General features: G+C 40.4%; 1 protein-coding gene across 3 annotated transcripts in view; it reads right to left on the bottom strand.

The window, feature by feature from the left end:
* Positions 1 to 21,224, bottom strand: part of upf2 (UPF2 regulator of nonsense mediated mRNA decay) — a 22,233-nt gene extending 1,009 nt beyond the window's left edge. For 2 of the 3 annotated variants that reach the window (XM_034863686.1, XM_034863688.1), the window contains exons 1-20: positions 21,125 to 21,224; positions 18,380 to 18,748; positions 16,586 to 17,365; positions 15,548 to 15,708; positions 15,238 to 15,429; positions 15,003 to 15,152; positions 14,402 to 14,505; positions 13,652 to 13,737; positions 12,422 to 12,530; positions 12,138 to 12,251; positions 11,892 to 12,008; positions 11,328 to 11,717; positions 9,350 to 9,625; positions 9,060 to 9,243; positions 7,874 to 8,028; positions 6,147 to 6,251; positions 5,951 to 6,049; positions 4,601 to 4,774; positions 2,549 to 2,690; positions 1,661 to 1,781 (exon numbers count right to left, since the gene is read on the bottom strand). In XM_034863686.1, the coding sequence (XP_034719577.1) occupies positions 1,661 to 1,781; positions 2,549 to 2,690; positions 4,601 to 4,774; positions 5,951 to 6,049; positions 6,147 to 6,251; positions 7,874 to 8,028; positions 9,060 to 9,243; positions 9,350 to 9,625; positions 11,328 to 11,717; positions 11,892 to 12,008; positions 12,138 to 12,251; positions 12,422 to 12,530; positions 13,652 to 13,737; positions 14,402 to 14,505; positions 15,003 to 15,152; positions 15,238 to 15,429; positions 15,548 to 15,708; positions 16,586 to 17,365; positions 18,380 to 18,747 (3,827 nt within the window). In that variant the 5' untranslated portion in view covers position 18,748; positions 21,125 to 21,224. The remainder of the gene's footprint in view (positions 1 to 1,660; positions 1,782 to 2,548; positions 2,691 to 4,600; positions 4,775 to 5,950; positions 6,050 to 6,146; positions 6,252 to 7,873; positions 8,029 to 9,059; positions 9,244 to 9,349; positions 9,626 to 11,327; positions 11,718 to 11,891; positions 12,009 to 12,137; positions 12,252 to 12,421; positions 12,531 to 13,651; positions 13,738 to 14,401; positions 14,506 to 15,002; positions 15,153 to 15,237; positions 15,430 to 15,547; positions 15,709 to 16,585; positions 17,366 to 18,379; positions 18,749 to 21,124) is intronic. The other variant, XM_034863689.1, reaches the window with a different exon arrangement.
* Between the last annotated feature and the right edge of the window lie 3,754 nt (positions 21,225 to 24,978).

Genomic DNA, 24,978 nt, shown 5'->3' with positions numbered 1-24,978 from the left:
TATATATATATATATATATATATATATATATATCCATATAAGTGCTCTCTGATTTTCAGCCTTGCAAGACAAGGGTCCAATGTGGAGGTATTAGAGGAAGAGTTACCAAACCGTACAGCAATTTTAAATTGGCCTGATTTTACTTTATTTACAGTATTTATTTTGTAAATTCTTCTATTTTACATTTATGATTCTTGACTTTTCTCATGCCTGCTTTTATTTTCTATTAGTTTTTTATGGTTAAGACAAATTCCTTGTATGTGAAAACCTATTTGCAATAGACCCGATTAGATTTTGATATAATATATAATCTATATTGTAGTGTATAATGTATAAATAATGTGTTTAAGAGGGCTGAGCAATTAATACAAATTTTGATTGTGATTTTGGCTCCCAACGATGACAAAAACAACGTATTGGAGAAAGACAATATTTTAAGTATTTAAGTTAACTATTTTTTTTTGTCTGAAGGGGAAATTTCAGTTGCACGTGTTTTCACTTTTGATTTGTGAAACTGTTTTTTTTTAAGTTCAATGAATGCAACATCTTCCAAAAGTCAATGAGTAATAATTATGATTATGATTTTTTTTCTCTGTTTGATTTTAACATACGTAAGGAGACGTAAATCTTTAAAAACACAAATAGCAAAGTTTCATAAAAACAGCGGGTCACTGTATTTTTGATCAGCCAAACGTGAGGATATACTGACTTTGTGGGGGACTATTTTCAGCGGCGGATTAATCCACATTTGGTGCTCTAGTGAGTTCTCGTGGCAGCAGGACGGTGTGTGTAGGACTGAATCAAAATAAACTACAGTGTGTGTGTTCATGGTGACGAAGGAACATGTGTTCATGGCACAGAGGAAGAAGAGATATCAGGCTTTGATACACACACAGTACTTGTTATAAAAGTTTATTACTGAAGCCAAATCACAAATCACACCCTGTGCTCCATCCCTGAACCCACTTTCCCTGCCTCTGTTCTCCCTTTAGTTTTATCATCTTCGTATTTTTAAAGAGAAAATACAAATTTTTAAAAACAACTCTTCCCAAAATAAAAGTATCACGCTTGTGGGATTCACCTGCCACGATATGCACGAAGCATAACCGGGGGAAATGTTCACGTTGTGTTGTCGTTCCACTTTACAGAAGCAAGAAAGACACACAACAAAGGCGCTGTTGATGTTAACAAAGTATTAACTTAAAGTCATCTTTATTTCCAAATATTTCCAGAACTTTTAAAGAAAATATCTCACTCGAACGCTTTAGCACCAGAAAATCAGAATCAGTTAAAAGTGCAAATAGAAACAGGAAGTCCTCGACGAAGCCTTCCCTCTGTGTTTTTATGGCTAACTTCGCTGAAGCTTCATCTCTGCTGATGTTTAATTAAAGACCTCGATGGGGCTCGAGCCGCTCTAGCCTACTCCGGGACATGTCTTTAGTCTCTCTCCCGCTTGTCTGTCCTGTCTCGCCTCTCTTGTCTGTCTCGCGTCTCGTGCCTTTTTAATTCTTGCACTTCTCACTCTGGTCAAAGAGACACCAACGAGGGTGGAGAGTCAGTAACATACTGCAATAAGAGAGTGAGCCCTACTCCTCACAGCGTCATCCGACCCGTTCTGCGGTTTGTTTTGAGCGCCGGCGCTTCAGAGATCGCGTCTCACCTTCCTCCGGTCTTGAAGATGAGGTCGGCGTTGGGAGCGCCTTTCGGGTGCTGGTAGCGAGGCCGGCGCTCCCGGTTGGTGTTGGCCGGAGCCGGACGCTGCGCGAGGGACTGCATCATCTCTGTGAGACAGAGACACACACACACACACACACACACACAGAGAAGAGAAAGTGGTTTCATTTCATTTCATTTCAACGACGTACATTTTTTTCCGATTGGCAGCCCTATTTTTCCTATTATTTTTTTTTTACTTTACTAGTTTTTATATACCTTATTATTAATTCTCTTACGTGTATATTTATCTGTAGTATTTATGTATTATCATTATTGTAATATTTATGTCTTTGTGCTGCTATAACAACCTAAATTCCCCCTTGGGGGATCAATAAAGGTCGATCTACATCTTTTCTATCATCATCTACTACATTTTAATGTCAGATTTTCATGTTAAATGTTCAAATAATGATGTAAACATATTTCTGAGAAATCCCAGTGAGTGTTACCAAACTCCAACTTGGATGTTGGTCACTCCACCCAAATTTCGGGTCACTTTACTGCTTTACCGGTTGTGTATTATTTAGGTAAGAGGCCTTTATTGGTGGTTATTTTAACGATAAAAAAACATATATACTCCGTTGCGGTTAGTCTCAGGCTCCGGAGTGAAACAACAAAGAGCAGAATCAGAGACTGGCAGACATGTTCACCAAATTTAGTTTTCTTCTAACCCGACATCTACAGTGAATCAGTTGTGTTTTCTTAAAGTTGCTCTAATAATAAGAGTCTAGATCATCTGGTGAGAAAACGTTTGTCTTTTTTGTTTCCTGATAACGACGCCTACGCTAATGCTAATGCTAATGCTTCGGGTTCAGAGGACATGGTGCCGTACCCTGGTAGTCCTCCTGCTCCTGTCTCTCATTGATGTCTAGGGTGAGTTTCTTCATCCTCATGCGCTCCTCCTGTTCGGCTTGCTGCTGGTTGAAGTGGTTCGCCGCCAGGTGGGATGACAGCGGCACGTTCAGGATCTTATACTGTGGAACAGAAACACACACATTTACATGACACACAAAAGAGATTGAATCAACTGATTTGGGTGTCTGAAAGCTGATATTTTGTGGAAGTTAAAAGATACAGCCCTTGATTTTGATTTTACCGCATTAAATCCCCAAATGTTCTCCCTATAGCCAGTTAGATTTAGACAGAGCAAAGTTAGCCGTTTCCCCCTGCCTCCAGTCTTAGTTAGCAGTTAGCTTAGTTAAGCATAAAGAATGGAAAGAGGGGGAAACAGCTGCTAGAACCTCTAAATCTCACTTATTTTTGGGCCATTTTAGGCCTCTATTGGACAGGACAGCTGATGACAGTAAAGGGGGAGAGAGAGGGGGGGGGGGAGACTACACGCAGCATTGAACCTGCGGTCACTGCGGCAATGACTGGGCCTATGTACATGGGGTCTAAGATCAACCAGGTGAGCTACCCAGGTGCCCCTAAATCTCACGTTTTAACATGTTAAATCCTGTCTGTTTAATCCAGATAAAAAATAAAGTCTAAAAATGACAACTTCTGTTTTTACGTGTTAATAAGCGAGATTTAGACGTGCTGGTTGTGATTTGTGTTACGTTTGCACGTAGCCAGGCTAGTCGTTTAAAACGGCTTCCAGATGCTAAGCCAATCTAACCGGCTGTAGCTTTAATATTTACCATACTGACATAAGAGCAGGCATTAATCTTCTCATCACACAGTGACATATGAGGTGTCCAGGTACATCCCACACACACCCACACCGCAACACACACACCCCAACACACACCCACACACACACACACAATGCTGCAGTAACCTCGTGAAGCAGTGTGTTTACAGAGAGAGAAATGTAATTTCCCATCCACAACACAACTACAAAGATATTCTTTCTTTTCTCCAAACCTTCTAAGAAAAGTGTTTTATTCTGTTGCTTGTGTGTATTTGGCAGCTTTTCCTTGAAGCCGTGTATATGCTCTATTAAACCTCTGAACCCTGCCAGAGAAACGCTGGACACACCCTGCAGCAGCACAAGCGCCAGTCTCTGCCCTCAAACCACACATTCCACCGCTGCAGCTTGACTAAATAAACACATGCACGCAAAGACACACACACACACACACACACACACACACACACACACACACACACACACACACACACACACACACACACACACACACACACACACACACACACACGAGTCAATATTATTCCTGGGCTCAGTTAGACTGAAGTGAGTCTGTGTGTGTGTGTGTGTGTGTGTGTGTGTGTGTGTGTGTGTGTGTGTCAGGGAATATCATTCAGCAGGAAGTTTCAGTACAAGGGTAAAAACGTGTCACGTATCACTGTTCCTGGATATTCCCTTATCTATACTACGTTTATAAAACTGTACTACAGTTTATCTTGTTTTTAAAGTAAATATCAGAACACTTCTTCTTTATCTGCAGCAGCAGACACTGTTATGTTTGAAATAAATTTAAATAATCAGCTTATTTAAACTGACATATTCTTGGAATTCATCGTCAACAAACCACATTTATATCAAATTAAACAAAAGTTTTTAGTTAAAAAAGGCAGAAATTATGAATTATTTGGACTAATAATTAAGATCAGAGGATGTTGAGTGGATCACAGATGGGTAGATGTCAAAGTTTTGAAACCATTAACAACAACAAAAACACTTCAAATGCTTAAATAAAAACACCCAAAAAATTCAATGAAAGTAATCATTAATTTTACCTGAAGAATGTTGAATCATCCATGTTATGTTTGGGCAATTTGGTTGAAAGAAATCAATATTTCTGACATAAAACACTTTAAAATGGGTCAGTTTGACCCGAGGACAACACAAAGGTTAAAAAATACTAATTAAATAATAAAAATCCACATTCCCAGGCAGTGGTTTACAGCTGGCAGTTACCTGCTGCTTGTTGCCCTTGCGTGTCAGCATGACGAACTGCATGGTGTCGGAGATGTCCGAGTCCGCCTCCCCGAGGCACTGGTCTCTGGAGCCCCCCTTCTTCAGCTGGCTCTTCAGCTGCAGTGGAATGGCCACGTCCAGCTGGTGCACCTTCACCGTCTCGCCGCTGCGCTGCTGCAGTGAACAACACACACACACGCACACGCACACACACACACACACACACAGACACACACGTTTGTTCCAGCAGAAAACTGCCTATAGCTATATGTCACCATTCGTCAAATTCACTATTTGATTAGATTCAAGATTTAAACATTTTCTTTTCAGCGGTTACGGCAATGCAACAATAACAGCTACTAGATGAAAGAAGGGTACTTTTTCAGTTTACAGTTTACGAGGTGTTCATGAATGCACCATCGGCCAACGAGGTACACGTGTATGCATCGTGGAGTCTGAGACCACATTCTTTACCTTTGTTGCTTGAGGGAACTATACTTGAGGGAACAGGAAAAAATGCTGAGGAAATCCTGTGAAAAAGTGACACCCCTGTCTAATACCAAATCTGTAGTAGTCAAGGGCCCACATGAAGGTAAACTTGCTTATTGCACTTTCAATGTCCGCGATGGAAAACAAAATCCACAGTCCTTGTTTTGTGCAAAGATGTATTGAAAAGTTTATCTTACTAAATGTTGTTTTAGCTGCCAGTGAGTTAAGACAAATCAAGTGGATATCTTCCAAAGTTCCTACTATAAACTATAGTATATAAACTATATATAAAAACTATCCTTCTACTGCAGCTCAACAGGGGAGCACAAAGGCTCAAGGTTCAGCTTTCTTGTCATTATACAATACAGGATTGCACAATGAAAGTATCCCCCATCCACACTACACCACAAAATGTATAATATACAATGAAGTATTTAAAAGTAGCACTAAAGGACAAATATAAAGAGGAAAAACTTTATATAATGTGTGTGTGTGTTGGGTGACCAGACAGATTTTTTTAATCTTTGTCTTATATTTACAAGGTAGGTACACAGCTACAAGACAATATATACAGTACATGAAACAAAAGAGAGGGAATTTTGTATTTAAAAGACTTGATTTGATTAACTCAGACTGCTAAAGCCTCAAATAAGCCTCAGCATCAGTTAAAGAGCATAGGAGTGGTGTTTAAATGTCCAGTATGAGCAGGGGAAATGATTACAGCATGAAAAACCTGTCTCACTGGTCATATAGACACATATTTCCGGCAAGACTTGAAGGTTTGTGAACCTGTCCTTTAACACGTTACCATACACACTGTTCCCTGCATTCACATTACAGCCGACAGGTGAGTCATCATACCTGCAGGTTCTCCAGCATCATCTTGTCCAGAGCCTGAATGAAGTCCTCGTCCTCGGCGCAGGCCACGTGCTTCAGTCCTCCGCCGCGGATGGTCACCTCCTGCACACAGGCAGCATCTTTACACTAATGCCTCTTTCTTGTCACTGAATATCATCTCTTATCTACAGCTCTTCATGTGGACGTGTTTAGTTCTTACATTGTTCTCCTCGTCAGTCTCATTTTCTTTATTGGAGTCGGTCAGGTAGTCGGTGTTCTCTTCTTCCTCTTCCTCCCTCTCCTCTTCTTCGTTCTCTGACCCTTCCTGTGGAAAACAAAATGGAGTCAGAGCTTGTTAACTCACTGGGAGTTTAGCCAATAAGAGATATGAATGGATGATTCTTGGTTTCATTCAAAATGTTATACAGGAAAGTAGAATCCATGTCCAATTTAAGGAAGATTCCTACGTGATCACAGACAGAGATCCCAGGTTTGGAACAATGATGCATGAGTAGGCCCGTAAACATTATTTAAAAATCCATTTCTTTGTTAAACCACAATTAATTGCTAACAATTGTTAAAGACCTCAGGGTGACTATTGATGGTAATAGTGCCAAATTGTGATTATATAAGTGATTATTGGTGCTTTGTTTTTTTATTGACGAAGATACAATTTCTTTTTTATGTTAATTTAAGAAAATTTACAATGTTTTATGATAATAACGAGGCATGTTTTACTTCATACACTAGGGGTCCTCACCTCAACTGAAAGAGGGACGGAGCAGGGAACACCTTCTACATATATTTTATAAAATTAAGTTGCATAATAAACTGGGCCTACGATAACATATAGGTTGGCCTAAAGCCTTTATGCCTTTATACATACCTTTTTTTTTTTTACATAGAATACTAAGCTATTTAAATAGCATAATAATTGCTGCCATGGTTTTATAAATCATGTTTTAATGTTAAACACACATGTGGCATAGTGAATCCTTCGGATTATCTGTATCTGTGGAGGCCTTAGTGACCCCCTAGTAAGCAGTGGGAATTTATATTTGCTAATAATGTGTTTGTTTCATGTTAAGACTTTTACATTTTTGAAAAAACTTGAACCCATGTTGATGATCCCTGTAATAGGCTGTCTTATTACAATATCTGGGTCATATAACAGTGATATAACCTACAGATATATACTGGGATTCATTCAAAAGTTTGTTTGTACAACTTTGTAGCGCAGTGGATATGTTACATGCCTCTGACATAATGTATATAGCAACTGTAAGTTGCTTTGGATAAAAGCATCAGCTAAATGACATGTAATGCAACGAAAGGGACAATTATATTGTCAATAGAAATTATTTCTGAGAAAGACAATTAATCAAATAGTAACATTTGGAATTGTTACAGCTCCATGCATGAGCACACATCACGTCATCTGATGTGTTTGTTTATCTTCACCAGTGTCAAAAAGAGCTTACAAAGAAAAAATTAGGGGGCATTAGTAGTCACCCTGCCTAACCCTAACCCTAACCCTAACCCTAACTGGACAGGCTGGCTCTCGTCCTTTATCGCTAAACTGACTTTGCCAATTTTAAACTTGGCATGTTCAATTGGGGGCGAGCAGATGAAGTACGCTCAATTTGCGTTTGGGACAGCAGTCTTCTGGTAACCAGACTCCAATAAAGCCCACTGAGGCAAATTTGGGGTGTTATTCATTTGTCTTGTACTGCCCTGGATTATTAGACTCTTTACATGTCACACACTTTGTGGTTTAATCTGCCGACTGTCAGACTGGAAGAGACCCGACCGTCGTTCTTTGTGTCCTTTAGTTACTCTCACAATGCTCTAAATACAGTGCCAGAAACCAGGTGAGCGGAAAAAAGCAGAGAAACAGGATAAGGTTTTGGAGAGTTAGGTCATCATCACAACAAAAGAAAAACCCACATCCTCTTCCTGTTCGTTCATTTCACTCTCGTTGCCCGACTGCTCCTCAGTCTCTGCACCTCCCTCTTCGTCGTCATCGCCATCGTCGTCTTCCTCATCGAGGACCTCGCCTTCGCTCATGGCACTGGAGCGACCATCCTTCTCCATGGCCAGACCTTTGTGAAAACACACACGAGTGACATTAGAAGATGAAATATAACTCTTTTGAGAAAACCAGGAATAAATTAATCTCTAAAGCACATGGTACTCTGCATAAAAACAGGATTTAGAAACAGTAATTTGATTACACACAAGTGTTTATGACAGATTATATCATAAATACCAACCAGCCAAGCTCAACAAAGGCTTCATTTATAAATAGAGCAAACATTCAGGAAATAGTTGTCCCATTGTAATTAGTGTGTTCTTCTGCGTTACCGGCCAACCTAGATGAGGATAAGTGCGACCAATTAAAGAATGTAGTTAAGCAGTTGTGATGACGGCAAAAAATGAAGTCAGGCAGGCGGCCTGGAGTTGAGGATCAGGTCTAATGTGACTTGGTGACTGAGGAATGCCTGATCCTGTTTAAAGTATAAAAGGGTAAAACAATGGCACCACTGTTTAGCTTAGGGGGCCTCATCAATCACTTTATTTCCTAAGGCTGCTTGCACAGAGATGGACAACATTTGTGGCTGAGATGACAAAGAGTCACTAAAGTTACAGATGACAGATGAATGATTACAGCATTGTGTTTTCATCACTTCTGATTGGAGCAGGAGCCAGTGAAATACTCGGGACTACTGCAGAGTCATTGGTCGCGGGAATGAATGCTGACTGTAACCGACGTGCAGTGTAGAGTTATGTGTATGGAGTACTCTGCACTCTTTTAATTCATAATTGTCATCCCTGAAAACTCTGCATTGACTGGCCCCTTTGACCGAGTGTTATGTGTTGGGTAAGCATACGCTTCGCGAAGTAAAACAGGTCTGACAGATAAAGCAGAGCGATGACGGATGCAGCATGATCATCTTCCTACACACCGGGGAATGCGGCTCAGCTGGGACGACAGAGAGCAGCTCAACCAGCGTGACTGGCTGCCACACACCTTCACACACACACACACACTCACTCTACATGCGTGCAGTAATCACACACCGGATTTAGACAACATCCTCCTGCATTTATCTTTAGTTAGTTATGCTCCTACCTAGTTTGTAGAGCACCTCCCTCTCCAGGTCGGTGACCTGCTTGGTGGCCTCCTCCAAGGAGCAGCTGAGCCTCATCTTGGGCCTGAGCAGCTCCAGGGTGTCGCTGATCATGTAGTCAATGTCGATGGGAAACGGGTGGTCCTTGGTCCAAACATCAATGCTCTTTTTCCACCAGATGTACCGCTGCAGACACACAAACAACATCATCTTGATTATCTAACCTGTAATGCGACCAGAAAGTCTCTTGAGATACAGACAGGGACGAGAGGTTCATTAGGAGCAGACATGCCTGGAAGTAGATGAGGAAACAGTCCAGCTTCCTCTTGCTGGAGCCTCGGTCAAAGTACTGGCCGCAGGTATCCAGCAAAGTGCAGACCAGGCGGATGCGGAACAGGTGCTCCGGCGGGTCCAGTGCGCTGGGGCTGCCGTCCTGATTGATCCCAAAGGAGATGAAGGAGAAGAGGGTGCGGAAAATGACGGCCGACTCCACCATGCGGTAGTTGTAGAGCTCGCCCAGGAACTTGGCGCTGCTGATCCGCCGCTGGTTGAACTTGGGCTGGTTGACCTGGAAATGGACAGAGGTAGAAGAAGTATTCAGATCCTATGCTTATGTAAAAGAAGCCATAAAATACTGTCAAAATACTCAGTTAAACTTGGTATTATTCCAGATGGCTTGCAAGGACGGGCCAGAGCATATCTGTTAAATGTCCTTTTTACAGCTGCCCTGAAATGCATCACAATAAGGTGGATGCAGCTGGAACCTCCTTCCTATGACTTATGGGTCCAAAAAGTAAGGGAATTGTATAAAATGGAAAAGATAACCTACTCATTAAGACTTCAAAAAAAAACTTTTAGCCTGCGCTGGGGACCAGCGGAAGAAATGTTGATGTAAATAAACCCAACAAGTTTGTCTCTTGGCATATGATGTCTAGCTATTCCTCCCAAAGTGTATCCTTATTTTGGGGTTGTATGACGATGAACCTACAATTGTGACTAGGATGTTCATTTATGGAAAACTTTATATTGTCAACACTTGTGTCATGTACCTTTATTGCATGGTTGTATCATTGCTCTGCAAAAATAATAAAAGTCTAAGTTCTAAAAAAAAAAAAAAACTCAGTTAAAGTACTCCAAAGTCCAAGCAAGACTAAGCAAAACAAGACATTAGACAAAGGCATCATCTTGGGCTTTAGGTATACAGTGGTGAACATTTTGTAGACCAAAGTTTTTAATCATTTGTTTGAGAATAATTTCCAGCTTAAAAAACACTATGCCTCTCAATTTATTAACATGTTCAATTCACTTTATCCCTTTTACAGATGGACCCAAAGGCACAATCAGCAGACGTCCAGTTGATCGGATTTTGACGCCTGTAAATGTGTCATCAAAGTTGTGACGTCCCACTGTCTGCATACTGTATACGAAAAGCTTTTTCACTTTGCCAATAAATCTTTTGAATTCTTATTTGAATATTTCTGTCTCAAATGTAAACACTATCAGCAGAGGGTTGTCAGAGCCTGACTTTAAACATTTTGAAGGGTTGTGCAAAACTTCAGACTCTGCATGAAGCCAGACTGCATTCTGTCTTCGTTCTGATGACTCATTACTGTTATCCGTCCCTCAAGTCCGGACTGAATTAGAAAAAGGGGCGTTTAAGTACGCGGCCCCCTATGCTTGGAATCAGCTGCAAATTGTCCTGAATCTTCAGGAGATGGTTTCACTGGCTGCTTTTAAAGTACTTTTAAATGACATGGAGGCTGAACACAATGGCTGTAGATGTTAGGATTGATTATTCTGACGATCCTTGTTGTTATCCACTATTGTTGAAATTTAGATATTTTATGACCTTGTTACTCATTATTTATTAACAGCATAAAGTGTTTTATGTTTGATGTTCATGATATATGGTATTTGTTATATATCTGCAACCTTGTTGTTTGTGCTGCTGCTTATCTTGGCCAGGACACTCTTGGAAAAGAGATTTTTAATCTCAATGAGTTTTTCTTTCTGGTTAAATAAAGGTAAAATAAATTAAAAATTCTCACGTGTCCTTCAACACGTAACAGTGTACACAATAATGACAATAACAACATTTAGTTCGTCTTCAGTAAAGTGCTAAAACATGTCTTGCCCTCGCACGGTACCTTACCTCACCATTCTGGACTCATCAACAGACCAGAAATAAACCTGTCAAATCCGTCTTTTATGCATAATTCAGTAAGTAATATACAAGTATTACTACATCAGTGATCAGTGCATATTTTCACCTCCATGCCCAGCCGGATGTCCTCCAGCACTCCATCCACCACATGGATGCCCACGTCCTCCTGGTAGGCCACCAGGCCGGCCAGCAGGTTGGCCACACAGTGGATGCTGTTGTACTTGACGTTCCAGATGTTGACCATGCAGCAGATCAGGTAGCTCTTGACTTCGGGGTCGTGCCAGGGCAGCTTGCGCATCTGCCTTAGCACCTTCTCCGTGGTGACCTTGGACAGGTCCTTGTAGAGCAGCTTGCGGATGTACTCCTGGAGCGGAGGCCTCTTCTTCTTCACCGTCTTCTCCATGGGTGGGGGGTTGCAGTAGTAGTAGGCGTTCTCCACCATCGTGACATAGCGGGCGTCCAGATGCTGGGCCTGCTTTTTACGCATCATTTGCTCCTGGAACGCAGACAGGAAAATATCAGCTGTTTACATGCAAAACTATGCTTTGAAGATCTTTTTTTTTGGCCAATTGTTTAGTTTGTCGAGTCATTCTATGTTTTGGCTAGTTTCGTGGTCTGTCCTCCGATTAACAGAAACAAACCAAACAGTCGTGGAAAACGGCGTACTAACCAGCAAGACGCTGGTACGCAGGTGAGAGTCGGGGGATCTGAAGAGGAAGCGGCCGCAGGTCTCCAGCAGTGTACAGGCCATCTCTATATGGTGATGAGTGAAATCAGACAGCAGCATCTGTAGGGCCACACGCAAATACACATTCAAAATTCCTCTTATTATTGCAATTACTTTAAACAGACGTATTGCTCAGCTCAGAGATAACAAAGCTTCAGAGCTCAAGTAGCAATGTTTTCGGTCACCCACCTTGAGACAATGAAGTGTGTCTGTTTTTGAGTACATTTTGAACTTAGCCTGTTCCCCGATAAATCGGACTGTTTTGTTTTTTGTCTCGATGTTGATTTGGTCCTTCTTCCGCATCTACAGCACAAACATTAGAACAAAATGATCAAAAGAAATTCCGCTTTGGAATTGATGAAGAAATACTTGTAGTCCTGCTAGTTTGCTTCTGCAGAGGTTTTGTTTTTTATAGTTTGTTCATCTATTTAGTCACAATAACCCTCTACAGAGGCAACAATAAGAGCACCTACATGAAACCTGAAGTCTCCCTTCAGCATGGAGCAAAGGTCCTCAGCCACGTCTGACATGCAGGGATGAAGGGTTGCCACCAGGCGAGAGTAGAAGGGCAGAAGATCCAACCTGCAAGAGGAGAACGAGTCATTGCCCTGCTGATCATCAGACTATAAACTATGACGATAGCACCCCCTGGTGGTGTTTAAAGATACTGAATAAAGCTGGCCGTACTCTATGTTTTTCCTATAAATTCCATTCAAAAAGACCAAAACTAACACTGGATGTATCTACTAAGAAGTATTCCGTGTGTGTATCAAAAGCCAGATATATGTTCTTCAAACACATCAATGAGCAACGCCAGTGAACTGGCTGTGACATCACCATGAACCCACACACACTGTAGTTTATTTTGACTCAATCCCTCAGATACATACACACACACCATCCTGCTCCAACAAATACTCACAAGAGCACCAAATATAGATTATCACGCCGCTGCTCCCAACAAAATGCAAAATTTCCTGCCATTTGTTGCATTTTTTTTAAATGAAACTTTATATTTTCAAGCTGTTTTTAAAGATCTTCTTGGAGCCAAAAATATGTAGGTTGAAGTTACAAAGGTAAAGTTGGAGCATAACGCAAGCCGTTACGCAGCCTGTGTGTAAATAGCTATTCTGTCAAACGTAGCTTAAATAGCTCCTGCGTAGACAAACACTTACCGTTTTAGTTTAAAAACAAACTACATGGCAGCACAACAAGCTGTCAACATAACATCGACATACCAAATGATAAAGTTCCGAAAATGTTGCTTGTTAACACATCCAGCAGACACTGAGCAATATTATCATTCATTTGGATCATGTGTGTGTCCAGCTGATGAATGTAAGTCCAATATTCTCTCTCTTTAAGCTCAGTATCTGTTCTTTACCAACTCCTGAGAGAAAGATCTGCCTCTTTAGCCTCTAAATGCTCCACTATGTTCACTATGTAACTGGGTCTTGCTGCTGTTTGGTGCTGGGCAGTTAGTGCACAGTAAATTTATCACAACAACCTGCAGAGAGAGGATAAAACGTTCCTCACAGCTGAGGGCAACTCTGTGCTAAGTCATTTGATCCATTGTTAACATAAAAATATTGATTAGTGCAGCTTTAAGAATGACTCCATCCGCGTAAAGTTATTCAAAAGACCCAAGTTATCGCTTTACACGTCGTCAGCAAATTGATATATCGCAGTTAGCGCAGCTTTACCTCTGCCTGGGAACAGTGAAGAGGGCTCGGACGAGCTTCCTCCTGTTGGATTTGGTGTTCATGTTCATGCAGAAGTCCATGGCAGCCTGCAGTAGTCAACACAGCGCTAATAAATTCAAAGATACCAAATGCTTTGCTAGTGATCAACATTACATTACTCTTGTATAACTATTTATTATACGTGGAAGCTAGTCATTTACATTTAGCAAAAGTCACGTGGAAACATGCCTAGAATACTTCCAGAATATGATTTCACTCATATCAAGACACACAAAGCAAGGCGTTAACACGTTAACATCGTTTGGATTTTAAGATGATTCTGATTCTTAAACCTATTCTTGAAAAACCAACATCAAAAAAAGGCTCCTTTATAGTTTTATTTCCATTGAAAATGATTTAGGTTTAACAATATATTAACGTTTTAAAGTAGTTAATAATCACAATAGTAATATACAATAAGTAAACCTAAGTCACTACAATAATTTAAAAAATGCATAACAGTTACACCATTAACAAGTAACAACAAAATAAATGTTCAGCTGGTAGTCTAACCAGAGCCCAGAGGGAAAATATGGCATTTTACGGTAACTTGACTACAGAGAAAGTGTGAGATTTTTACGTCCGTTTCGGAGCGACAGAGGACACCTACCCTTTTTACATTCTATTTTATTTTTAGGTCCCTCAGGATATGATCCATCTTATTCAATCAATCAACCTTAGTTAAGCGTAGGCATTGTCTTTCTCCGTCACCTTGTCTATGAGGTCTCTGTTGACGCAGTTGGGGAGCTGTTGGATGAAGGCGTCCACGATCAGCTTCAAATGGGACCCTGTGCTGGCCTCTTCATCCTCTTGTTCTACACATACAAATATAAAAAGGTTTATAAAAATCTACTTCAAATGAAAAAAAAAAATACATATATAATAAGTGTAATATATATACAATATATATATTATACTGTTATATACTGTGAATATATACAGAATATAATATACATATATACATACACTGTTTATATATTACTTATTTATTACTTTTCAATGTAACAATGTTAGATTTACCACACCATTTAAGAACAGAGGCCTCTCTGAAAGCTGCAGCCTTGTGCTGCAGCCTTGGCTTTAACCTGAGCAGGTGTTTGGTCCCTTGTCTTGTCCCTTGTCTTGTGTCTGTCTGTGTATGTGTCTGTTTCTGCATGTTGTTTTGTCTCCCTCCCTCCCTCCCATCTATCCTCTCTATGTTTTTTGGCCTTTGGACATGTTCACAGTCTCAGTGTGTTGTTTGTCGCTGTTTGTGGTTTCTATATATATACGTATAAAAAACATTTATCACAACTGAGGTGCTTTTCCTTACCTTGCTCATCCAGCAGTTTTTTGGCCAGTTCTTCATTCTCTGCCTCGTCTGGTCCCTCCAGTTCCAGAGGTTCATCTGTGATATCCAGAGCCTCCAGCTCCAGCTCCAGCTCCTCTGTGGTGCTGGCCGCGTCTTTCCCCTCTTTTCCATCTGAACCAGACAGCAACAGCCGCACATTCAGAACAAAACGTCTGCATGAATATCTTCATGTTTCTGCATGAATTACATAAAATACCTTTGGCTTCGTCCTTGTCTTTGCCTTGGCTGCTCTTCTCGTTGTCCTTGAAGAGGATGGCAGGGACGAAGGCCTTCAGGTCCACCAAGTTCTCGTAGAAGTTACGAGCGTCTTCATCTTCCCAGATCCCTCCCTCCAGGTCATACTCTCCGGGCTTTCCAGGGGTGAAGATGTCAATGCCGGGCCCATGCTCTGAAAGAGCACAGAGAAGACAACATTATACGCATACGGAAACTAAAAACAAATATCTTACGTCCTTAAAACAGCACTGTTATTTAAACTGTGATTCTGGAAGAGAAAGGACACCCACCCTCCTGCACAGTCTTGTCCACGGGCAGCTCAGGCATGTTTTCATCCAGCAGATCAGCCAGGGACTGAGTGTTCGCCAGCAGCTTCTGGTAGGAAGTGGCAAACTCTTCATACTGCTTGTGTCTATCCTCACTCAGCTCCCCTTTGGAATGTAGGATACGTCTGGATTGAAAGAGAAAATGACCATGGTCCGATCATTAAGGGATGCTAGTTAAGATTTTTTCTTAACCGATAATTAACAGTTAACCAACAAGCATGCATCCACCCGCTAGGTTGTCAGCTGTGTGTCTAACTAGCCCACTCTGTGTGTAGGACGATTTTACCCACCAGTCCTCATCGATAGTTAGTGGCACCTGTCGTGCAGCAGTTGGTCGTGAGAGTTGTGAACTTAGCTTAAAATGCAACTTGTGAGTCCAAATTTAGCACCAGCAAGTTGACTAGCAGTTAAAAGATTTTATGGCCTGTGTCTCTTTTACTATTTTTTTTTATATCACTTTTTACTTTTTAAAATAATATTGTTTTTAAAAGTTTAACTATTTATCGTCAGCATTGTTTTTGTCTGCTGGGAAGCGGTACAAATCTTACGTATCGGTACCTCGGTTCCTCAACGATACTTTTGTCGATACCTATTTTATAACATCCAGTTTAACAAAAAAGAGTGACAACATTACACATTACGGCACAAATCTTTTTATTTATGTTTCAGCTCCTACCACAAGAGTCCCGTCTCTGTGTGAGTTTTTCCTCTGTGTCCCTACAACATGTAATGTTAGACAGCCAATCAGCAGCATTTTAAGATCTTGGTAGAAGCATGCTGCATGCTAATTGGCTCACTGACGCTGATGAGATTACCTACTTTAAGTATTGAAATTTGGTATTGAATGAAGAGACCTTTTTTGATACTCTATACTAAAGGGTAGTAAAAAGTATTGAATTCGGTACCCAGCCCTAGTTACTGGTTCATTACTTACACCCCTGCTTATCATAGTAAATAAAATCCAAAGTGACTAGACAGCACTAACTGTGGTTGTATATTCACCTGTTCTGCCTCTCGATGTTCTGCAGCTCCCGGTGGTCCTTCTTCAGGTGCTTGGTGAGTGATGTGAAGTACTCCCGTAGCAGGTTCTGGAAGGGCTGCTGTTTCTCCGTGCTGATTATCTCGCTCGGAGGGAAGCCCAAACCGAACTTCTCAGCAGCTAGTTTCACCTTGCGGGGCAACAGGCCAGCGATGTCATCCCCACAGTGCTTACAGAAGCTGATTACCACCGACACGTGAGTGTGTGTCTCCCGGTCGGTCCCGATGATGTTCTTCAGCTGCTCGTAAATCAGCGACAGCCCTTCTTTGTCGGTGAAGAGGCCGACGATGGTGAGCTCGGCGATGAAGCGCAGGTCTGTGCGCAGCTTGCTCACGTTGGGCGCCTTGTCCTCCTTCCTCGCTTCGAAGTGCTTCTTCCACGCCTGGAGCAGCAACGGAGCGAACTCGGCGTACCGTTGGTGGAAGAGGGAGCAGAGATGGACGGCGCAGCCCACGTCGGAGATCTTCAGCTTGGCCTCCACGACAGAGCTCACGGCCTCGCCGATGTACTTGCTGAGGTTCAACGAGGCGAAGTCGTTGGAGAGCGAGTCTCGCTGCTGCTCGGTGAGTGTGCGCAGCTTCTTGACGAAGGCGGTGTTCTTTTTAAGGCTGGAGTCCAGTCGGCTGAAGAAGGCCTCTTCGGGCCGACCCTCTTGGGCGTTCTGGTTCTTGCTGCGGAGTTCCTTCCTGCACTGATTACGTTCCCAGGCCTCCTGGTGCAGCTGATGCCCCTCCTCCTTTTCCCTGCAGCAATGAGGTGAAATGGAGAGAGATACAAAATGAAGACAACCGAAAAAGAGAATGTAGAGGCACTGGATTTGGCTTTCCTGAGGGTCATATAGGTGGTAACACAGAAGGTTTGTCTGGATGCAAGAAACATAAAGCAGACATATTGCAACAGTCTTAGAGCCTTTTCTGACAGTTTTAATTAGTTCATTTTGACGATGAAAACAAGTATTGAAGAGTTTTAACTAGTTAAGTGTTTGAAGAAAACAAGTGTAATTTATAACAAAGAATTGTTCTTTAAGTCTTAGCTTGTTTGGATTTGTATAATTTAAAGGTGCTCTAAGCGATGTTGGGTGACATTACTTGTGGTGACTTGGGTGACGCTAGAAGTATTTTCAAACAAAACGAGACTAGCTTGCCCCTCCCTCCTCCTCATCCCGTTGCCTCCCTCTCCCTTCTGAGCTTTCACACACTAACCCCCCCACCCACCCCCAAATCTCTCTTGTTTGTTATTGGCTTGAAAACTGTTTGTGTATGCTTGTTTTTGTTGACATTTGTAGACCCTAGGATGCCTACAGGGACCGTGTTTTTTTACAGTGTGTTCTGGGGACAGGCAGCTTTCATTTAGTCATTAGATTTGACAATTAAGGCTGTAACAATTACTATAAAATTGTATAATCGCAATATTTTTACGCAATTAATTTTATGCTCATTTAAGAAATAAAATACGTTTTAAGATATTAAAGATTAAAAATTACTTACATTGGCTGTTTTTTACGGTTTATGGATGTATGATCATGCATGTAGTTTTAATTGATGTTGTGGTCTTTGTTGTCATGTACTGTGTGTCAACTTCTTTGCTACTGCAGCAAGATGAATCGCCCTCGGGGACAAATAAAGGTCTTGAACTTGAACTCGATTGAGTCCGACTGTATACGTATTATGTTTGAGTTCTGACTCTGAGAATGAAACCGTGGTTTACCACTACGGAGTATCGCCAGATGTGCCACAGCAAAGTCGCCCGCCACTTACTTGAGGAGAGCTGCGGCCTCCTCGCGTTGTCGTTTGACCTCCTCCTCTTGAAGCTTCCGCTCCTCCTCCTCCTGCTGTCTCTTCTCCTCCTCCTCTTTCTTCTTCTGCTCCTCCTCCGCTTTCTGCTTTTCCTCCTCCTTCTTTCTTCGCTCCTTTTCCTCTTTCTTCTTCTTCTCCTCCTCGAGGCGCTTTCTCTTCTCCTCCTTGCCGCCGTCTTTTTTGCCGCTCATCTTGGCCTCGTCCTTTGCTTTGTCTCGGGCCGACGCCGGCCTCCTCTCGCCCTCTCGGTCCTTCTCTTTCTCCTTGGTACTGAAGGTGCAATCGTCTTTCTCGTCCATGTTTACGGAGTGCTTGCGTTCAGCAGGCATACTGAGGAAAGACGACAAGAAAAAGGTTGTTTATAAAGATATCTCCAGAATCCTTCAATACTCTTCCAACCCTCTCTATTAATAGATATTCTTTTTTTGAATCTCTTAAAAATGTTCCTAAGCCAAATTAAGGCGGTGGCCAATCTCTCTGTTGAAATGTGAACCAAAAAACTAATTTCAAATCAGTTTTATTGGTATACATTATGATGTTTCTTTCCAATATTAATTATCATTTTGTGCTTTCATGACAAAATCTATATTTTGATTGTGTTTCACACAAAAAACAAAAAAACAATGATATCAGGAAACATCAATTATCTGGAGAAGAAATACTGTAAAAACTTCAGAAAACATAGTTTTCAAGCCGCAGACATGGTAATAATATAACTATATATATGTTTTTTTATTTTGGAATAACCTATACAAAAAAGTTAGATTGAAAAGATACAACAGTAATAAACCAATGATGGAATGTAACTAAGTACATTTACTCATGTACTGTACTTTACTACACATTCAAAGTACTTGTACTTTACTTGAGTACTTCCACTTTATCTAACATTATACTACCAATACATCTAAGAGGTAATTTTTTAATCCACTACATTTGTCTGACAGCTTAAGTTAATTTATTACTTTCCTGTCCAGAGGAGAAAAACCGTATCTCCAAATTTGTTGATTTAGATGAATAAATGAAGTTTTTTTGACAGTAGCACTACAATGTCAAGACCATCAACTTTATAATCCACCCTTTATGATCCCCAACACATCCTTTCCTGCGGGATGTTATACATACTTAATACCTAATAAAATATAATAAAATGACACTAATAGATATTAAAAAAATAGATTACACTGATAAAATGAATATGAATGCAAAGCTATCAAAATGAGCCTCCTTCTTAAGTTAAATAAAGTCTTTGAAAAAAGCCTCTTGGATCAACTGCTTTTCTGACACCATGAAAAGTTTTAAAGCTTTTTAGAGACACGTGGGTCTCCAAGGACAGCGACGCATGCATTGCTGTAGATTAAAGGCCCAGTAGGGCCGCACAATTAATTTTATAAAAATCGCAAAATCGACTTGTGCAATATCCAAATGGCAGGGGGCATCACATTCATAATGAAGTAGTGTGGTGCTGCAGAGAGGTCCGGGCCTGCAAATCCCGTCCTACAGACTTAAGAGATAAATCTTTGTGGGGCGACCTCTAGCTCCCCCACATGAAGCTAGAGCTCTTTGTAGCAGCACAGGCTGGAATCCAACCTGAGGCCCTTTGCTGCGTGCCACCCGAATCAACATTTAGACATTTTTTGTCACTTTGATCCAAGTTTTTCAGTCCCTTTTTCCAATGTTTTTATTAAAAAATAAACATCTGCGCCTTTTGACATTTTAGTGAACTTTTTCCTGCATTTTTTATGTTTTTTTCCAACAATCTTTAAGCTTTTTTAAACCTTTTTTTAACGTCTTTTTTTTTCCTTCCAAATGCTATAAGATTAAATAAAACTCCCAAATTAAATTAAAAGAAGGGAAAGGATCATTTATTTTACTTCCGAAGAGATTTGCAGAGAACCATCCATGTTGCTTTTTGTTGTTGAGAATTTGATAGAAAAAAAAGCAAAATTTCTGATATTATTAACTTTTTGAAAATGGGTCAAATTTGACCGGAGGACAGGAGGGTTAAACTACAGCAGGGAAGTACAACATAACTATTAAGGCAGCAGGAAACATCAGATATAAAAGCATAACACTGACAGCACTTTTACATTTTACTAATAATACTTTAAGTTTGAATTCTACTTCTAATGGAGTGTTTTCAAAATATTACTATTTCTTCTGACGTAAAACTGCTTAATTAATACTCTAACTGTACTAAATCAGATTATTAAAGCGAGAGGCTTGTTAAAAATAACATTAAAAAAAAAAAGTGAACTTCAATCTCCATCCGCTAACATCTGACACGCGCGCACGCACGCACGCGCGCGCGCACGCCGCTTCGTTAGCCACCAGTCTGACGTTAGCTTCTTGGTTAGCATGATGACGTTAGCCCTCTTTTACATCAGTCATTATTGTTATGATAGACGCCGAATTAGTTTAATCTTAGCTTTCAATTACACATTCCGCTTCACGATGTTTTAAAAATGCCACAACGTCATAAATACGTACACAAATTAACGACAATAGTTAGCGTTAGCACAGCTAACGTTACCGCCGTTAGCTAGGCAACTGAAACCGATGTAAACAAACATTTTCACAGCGTTCAACTGACAGTTAGAGCCTATTCGGTCCTCATGGTGTAAACTTAAACTAATATACACAGTAGATACGCGTTTAGCTGTTCATATCATCGTGTAAATATAATTTTAACATGAAAAGGTTTACCTGCTAATGTAGCAAAACAAACATCGGTCATTGGGGTTGGTTTCCGTGTGAACAACAGAAGGACCCTCTCACGGTAGAGCCACAATATTTGCCTGACTAAAAGTTCTAATCATTCTGATCATTAATTGGTCATATTAAGTTATATTTTTGGATGATATTGAGCTTTTAGTATTCTTTAGTTTAATCTCATAGCAATATAATTCAAACAGTGAATAATTATACAGCTTAAATTTGAATATTGTGTCACATCGACAGGCAGTATTCAAGGCAGCTACACGTTTACTAGTAGTCTGCAACAAGCTCTAAACACAAAATCTTTCCTTTAAACAATTTATTCATAAAGATACTCTGTTAAAAATACCCTGTATTCAAAATGCTACTAAAGTAAAAGTATAAAAGTGGTATTAGCATCAAAATATACTTAAAGCACCAAAAGAAAAATGACTTATTATTATTATGACCCTTATTATTATGCCCATTTCAGAACAATGTAATTTACATCATTGATGCATTAATGTCGTTTCAAATATTTTTATTTTGAAGCTTAATTTCGAGAATGAAGTTACAAAGATAAGGAAGAGAAAGATGAATCAACGAATAAATAAGTAAATAAAACTAACGGACTGCTTGTCCTGTGGGATGAGATTCCAAAGGTTGCCAAATGTTGTCCGAGTCTTTCATCTTGTCCTCAAGGATGAACCGGATCCTCTCGAGGTGGAGTGTGTCCATCATCTCCGTGTGAGCCATGTCTCCAGTGTTGGTCTCTCTTTCTTTCTCCAGAATAAGAGGATAGACTCCTCCCAGCAGTGAGAAGTCCATATGCCGAGAAGAGAAGTGCTGTTGAACCAGAGTCAGTGTCTTTGCTTCTCTGGATATATTTATTAAGATTAATAAAACTGGATCTGGGACTAATTGAATATTTAACACCTTAGACATGAAACTATAGATATCACTACAGTGACCCTGTATTTTCGCAATGATGATGGATTAATGTGTTCATCACTTTAATGTTGGATATCATTTTAATGGTTGGATAGTTTAACCTATATTACTATATTAATAAACTGTTTGTTAACTAATTGTGTGTAAAGCACTTTGATTTGCCCTGTTGCTGAAATGTGCTCTACTAATAAGGCTGCGGCCTTGCCTTGCCTATATTATATTTTATATATATATATATATATATATATATATATATATATATATATATACACACACACACACACACACACACACACACACACACCGTGTGTAGTGAAGTTAAATGAACGATATTTGCTTCTTGGCCGTAGAAGAATAGAAGTATCAAGTAGTATAAAAAGAAAACACTCAATTAAAGTACAAGTATGTATTCAAAATTGAAATTAAAAGAAACCTGTAATGTAATTTCAAGAGTTAGAAGAGTTGGAACTAAAGTCAGTGGAAACAGAACGGAGTCTCAGGGAGTTTCTTTTAGAGCAGCTCCCAGATTTTCCTCCTCAGGAGACTATACTATATACTTTAGGTATGTTTAAACACACTCAGTCATCCTCTGGGCACAACAGCCACACTGTGTGTGAGAGTGAGAGAGAGTACAAGGGTAACTATTGTAGCTTTATTGACACAGTGTTAATGAAACACACACACACACAGAGGGCGGTACTGAAAGCTCAGCTCAGAGGCACAGAAGAGCTTTTCACAGTAAAACTACATCTTAGGTGTGGGTGTAATAAATTACACTATGTTCCATTCTGCAGGACATAGCTTCTCCAACTGGGGGGGGGGGGGGGGGGGGGGGGGGGGAAGCTATGTGGAAGTGGACCGGCATCCACTGTGGCTAACACACTGATAATGATAATGATTCATAAGATCTGAACTACAGTACTTCTGTACGGTTTCTAATCCAGGACTTTTACTTGTAGTGGATTATAGTCAAATGAATGATCTGAATACTTCTCTCATCACTGCATGTACATATCCAAGGAAACTCTCTACAATCAGCAGAGAAAGAGTACACACAGCTGTAAAGTCACATCAGTTTTTATTCAGCAGACTGAGCATGTTCAACACAGTGAAGTGCAGCAAAGGACAATCTTGAAAGCTTGGCTCTGGAGTAGAAATCAGAATCAGTAAACCCCAGCTAGCTACCGGCTAGACACGATCAACATCATCATTCAACAGGTTGTGTGAAAAGTTGCTACAAATACAAAATGAATGAGACTAAATAGCAGAATAAAACTAACACTGATTGAAAACACGTACAGAAGAAATTAAACCATCCATCTGTGATGTGGAGCCTGGTGTCCCGGGACCTGGTGAACATCAAGCCTAAATGTAAAAACCATGCTGCACGTACCGGGAGGGAAACACCTGTAAAACAAACACCTGTGGAACGGGGTGGCATTACCAGATCAAAGACAAAGCATTCTGCAAAGTCTGCAGGTAAGAATTTGATTCTTTGCAGAGTTGAGGCGGCGTCACGCTGTTACACAGAACAGTCATGACGGACGGTTTACTTCATGTTCATGAACAAAAATAATACATTTGAGTGTTGAGTTTTACTGATACTGTTCTCTGACACTGAATGCAACGTGCTAAAGGCCCCCACGCCTACCCCAAAACTCCAATATCCCAATTTCATCCATTTTCATCTGGTCACTCTCATTTTGGGAAACATATTAAATAAAAAACACTCGTGGAAAGTCCAGTTTGATGGGTTGGCAGGTGTCTGTTGAAATCATCTACAGAGACTGCTTGAAAGTCGTTGGACGATCGTTCTCAGTCAGCGTCGAGGTATATTAAAGGATATGTTGTGTACATAAACAGTTTAAACTCACTACAAACGGATTTGAACACAGGCTGTCTCTTTTCATTTGGCAAGCAGCCATTGTGTAATACAGCTCTTGAACGGTGCAGCTAAGCAGTTATTAAAAAATCATAAAGCAACTGTCACTTTAAAGTAAAAATGTGTTCATTAAATGACAAATCCCTTAACCCCCATGTTGTCCTCATGTTGTCCTATATCAATGTTCTTTTTAATTCCCCAAAATAACATGATTGATTCCACCCAACGCTCTTTGCCAAGTACAAATCTCTACTTTCATTAATTTTGGGGCGTCTTATTACATTTTATAGCATTGTAAAACAAATGGAAGTGTTTTTGAAATAGTATTGAGTAAAAGTTGACATATTCCAGTCTGGGATTATCATCAACATCCATTCCTTTAATTTTAGTCTCAATAATTCCTAATTTCTGCTTTTCTAACTCAAACATTAGGTATCATTTCCTATAAATGATGTCCACTGACCATAAAGTCAAAAAATAACTGTAAAAGTGGCAAACATTGATAAAAAGCATCAAATAAAGTGTTGATTTTTAATTTTGAAAGGAAGACAACACGAGGGTTAAAGAAAGGACCCAATAGAAAATGTACTGGATTGTTAGTAGTCCCAGGTCCAATCCACTAACCTTGGTAAACACACACGATAGTGGGTCTAAGAATCAAGAAAGAGAAACCCACGGAAGACCATGTACTGTTGTACTTCATCTCATGTTGAGCTGCCTTTCTTTTATTATTTTATCGGTTATTAAATCGCCTCCAGCAGCAGAGGAAGGTTTGGTACCGTTGCTTGAAGGTTCTTTAACAGAATCTGTCATTTAAAGGTGCACTATGAGTCCCCCCCCCTCCCATGTTTCCTGTAATGTTTCCTAACCCAACCATCTTATCTGTGATTGGCTGGAGTGATTTGTTGTATTTTGGTGCCTATCCTGTGCCTTTTGTGTGTGTTTGAGGTTTACGACCCGTGTTGTCTCCTGATATTGGGCTTTTTCACAGTATATTAAGGAAGGGATGGGGGGGGATGCCTATGATTTG

The sequence above is a fragment of the Etheostoma cragini genome, chromosome 23 (assembly GCF_013103735.1).
Source record: "Etheostoma cragini isolate CJK2018 chromosome 23, CSU_Ecrag_1.0, whole genome shotgun sequence".
In the NCBI taxonomy this organism is placed as follows: Eukaryota; Metazoa; Chordata; class Actinopteri; order Perciformes; family Percidae; genus Etheostoma; species Etheostoma cragini.
This window is presented reverse-complemented; position numbering and strand designations above follow the sequence as displayed.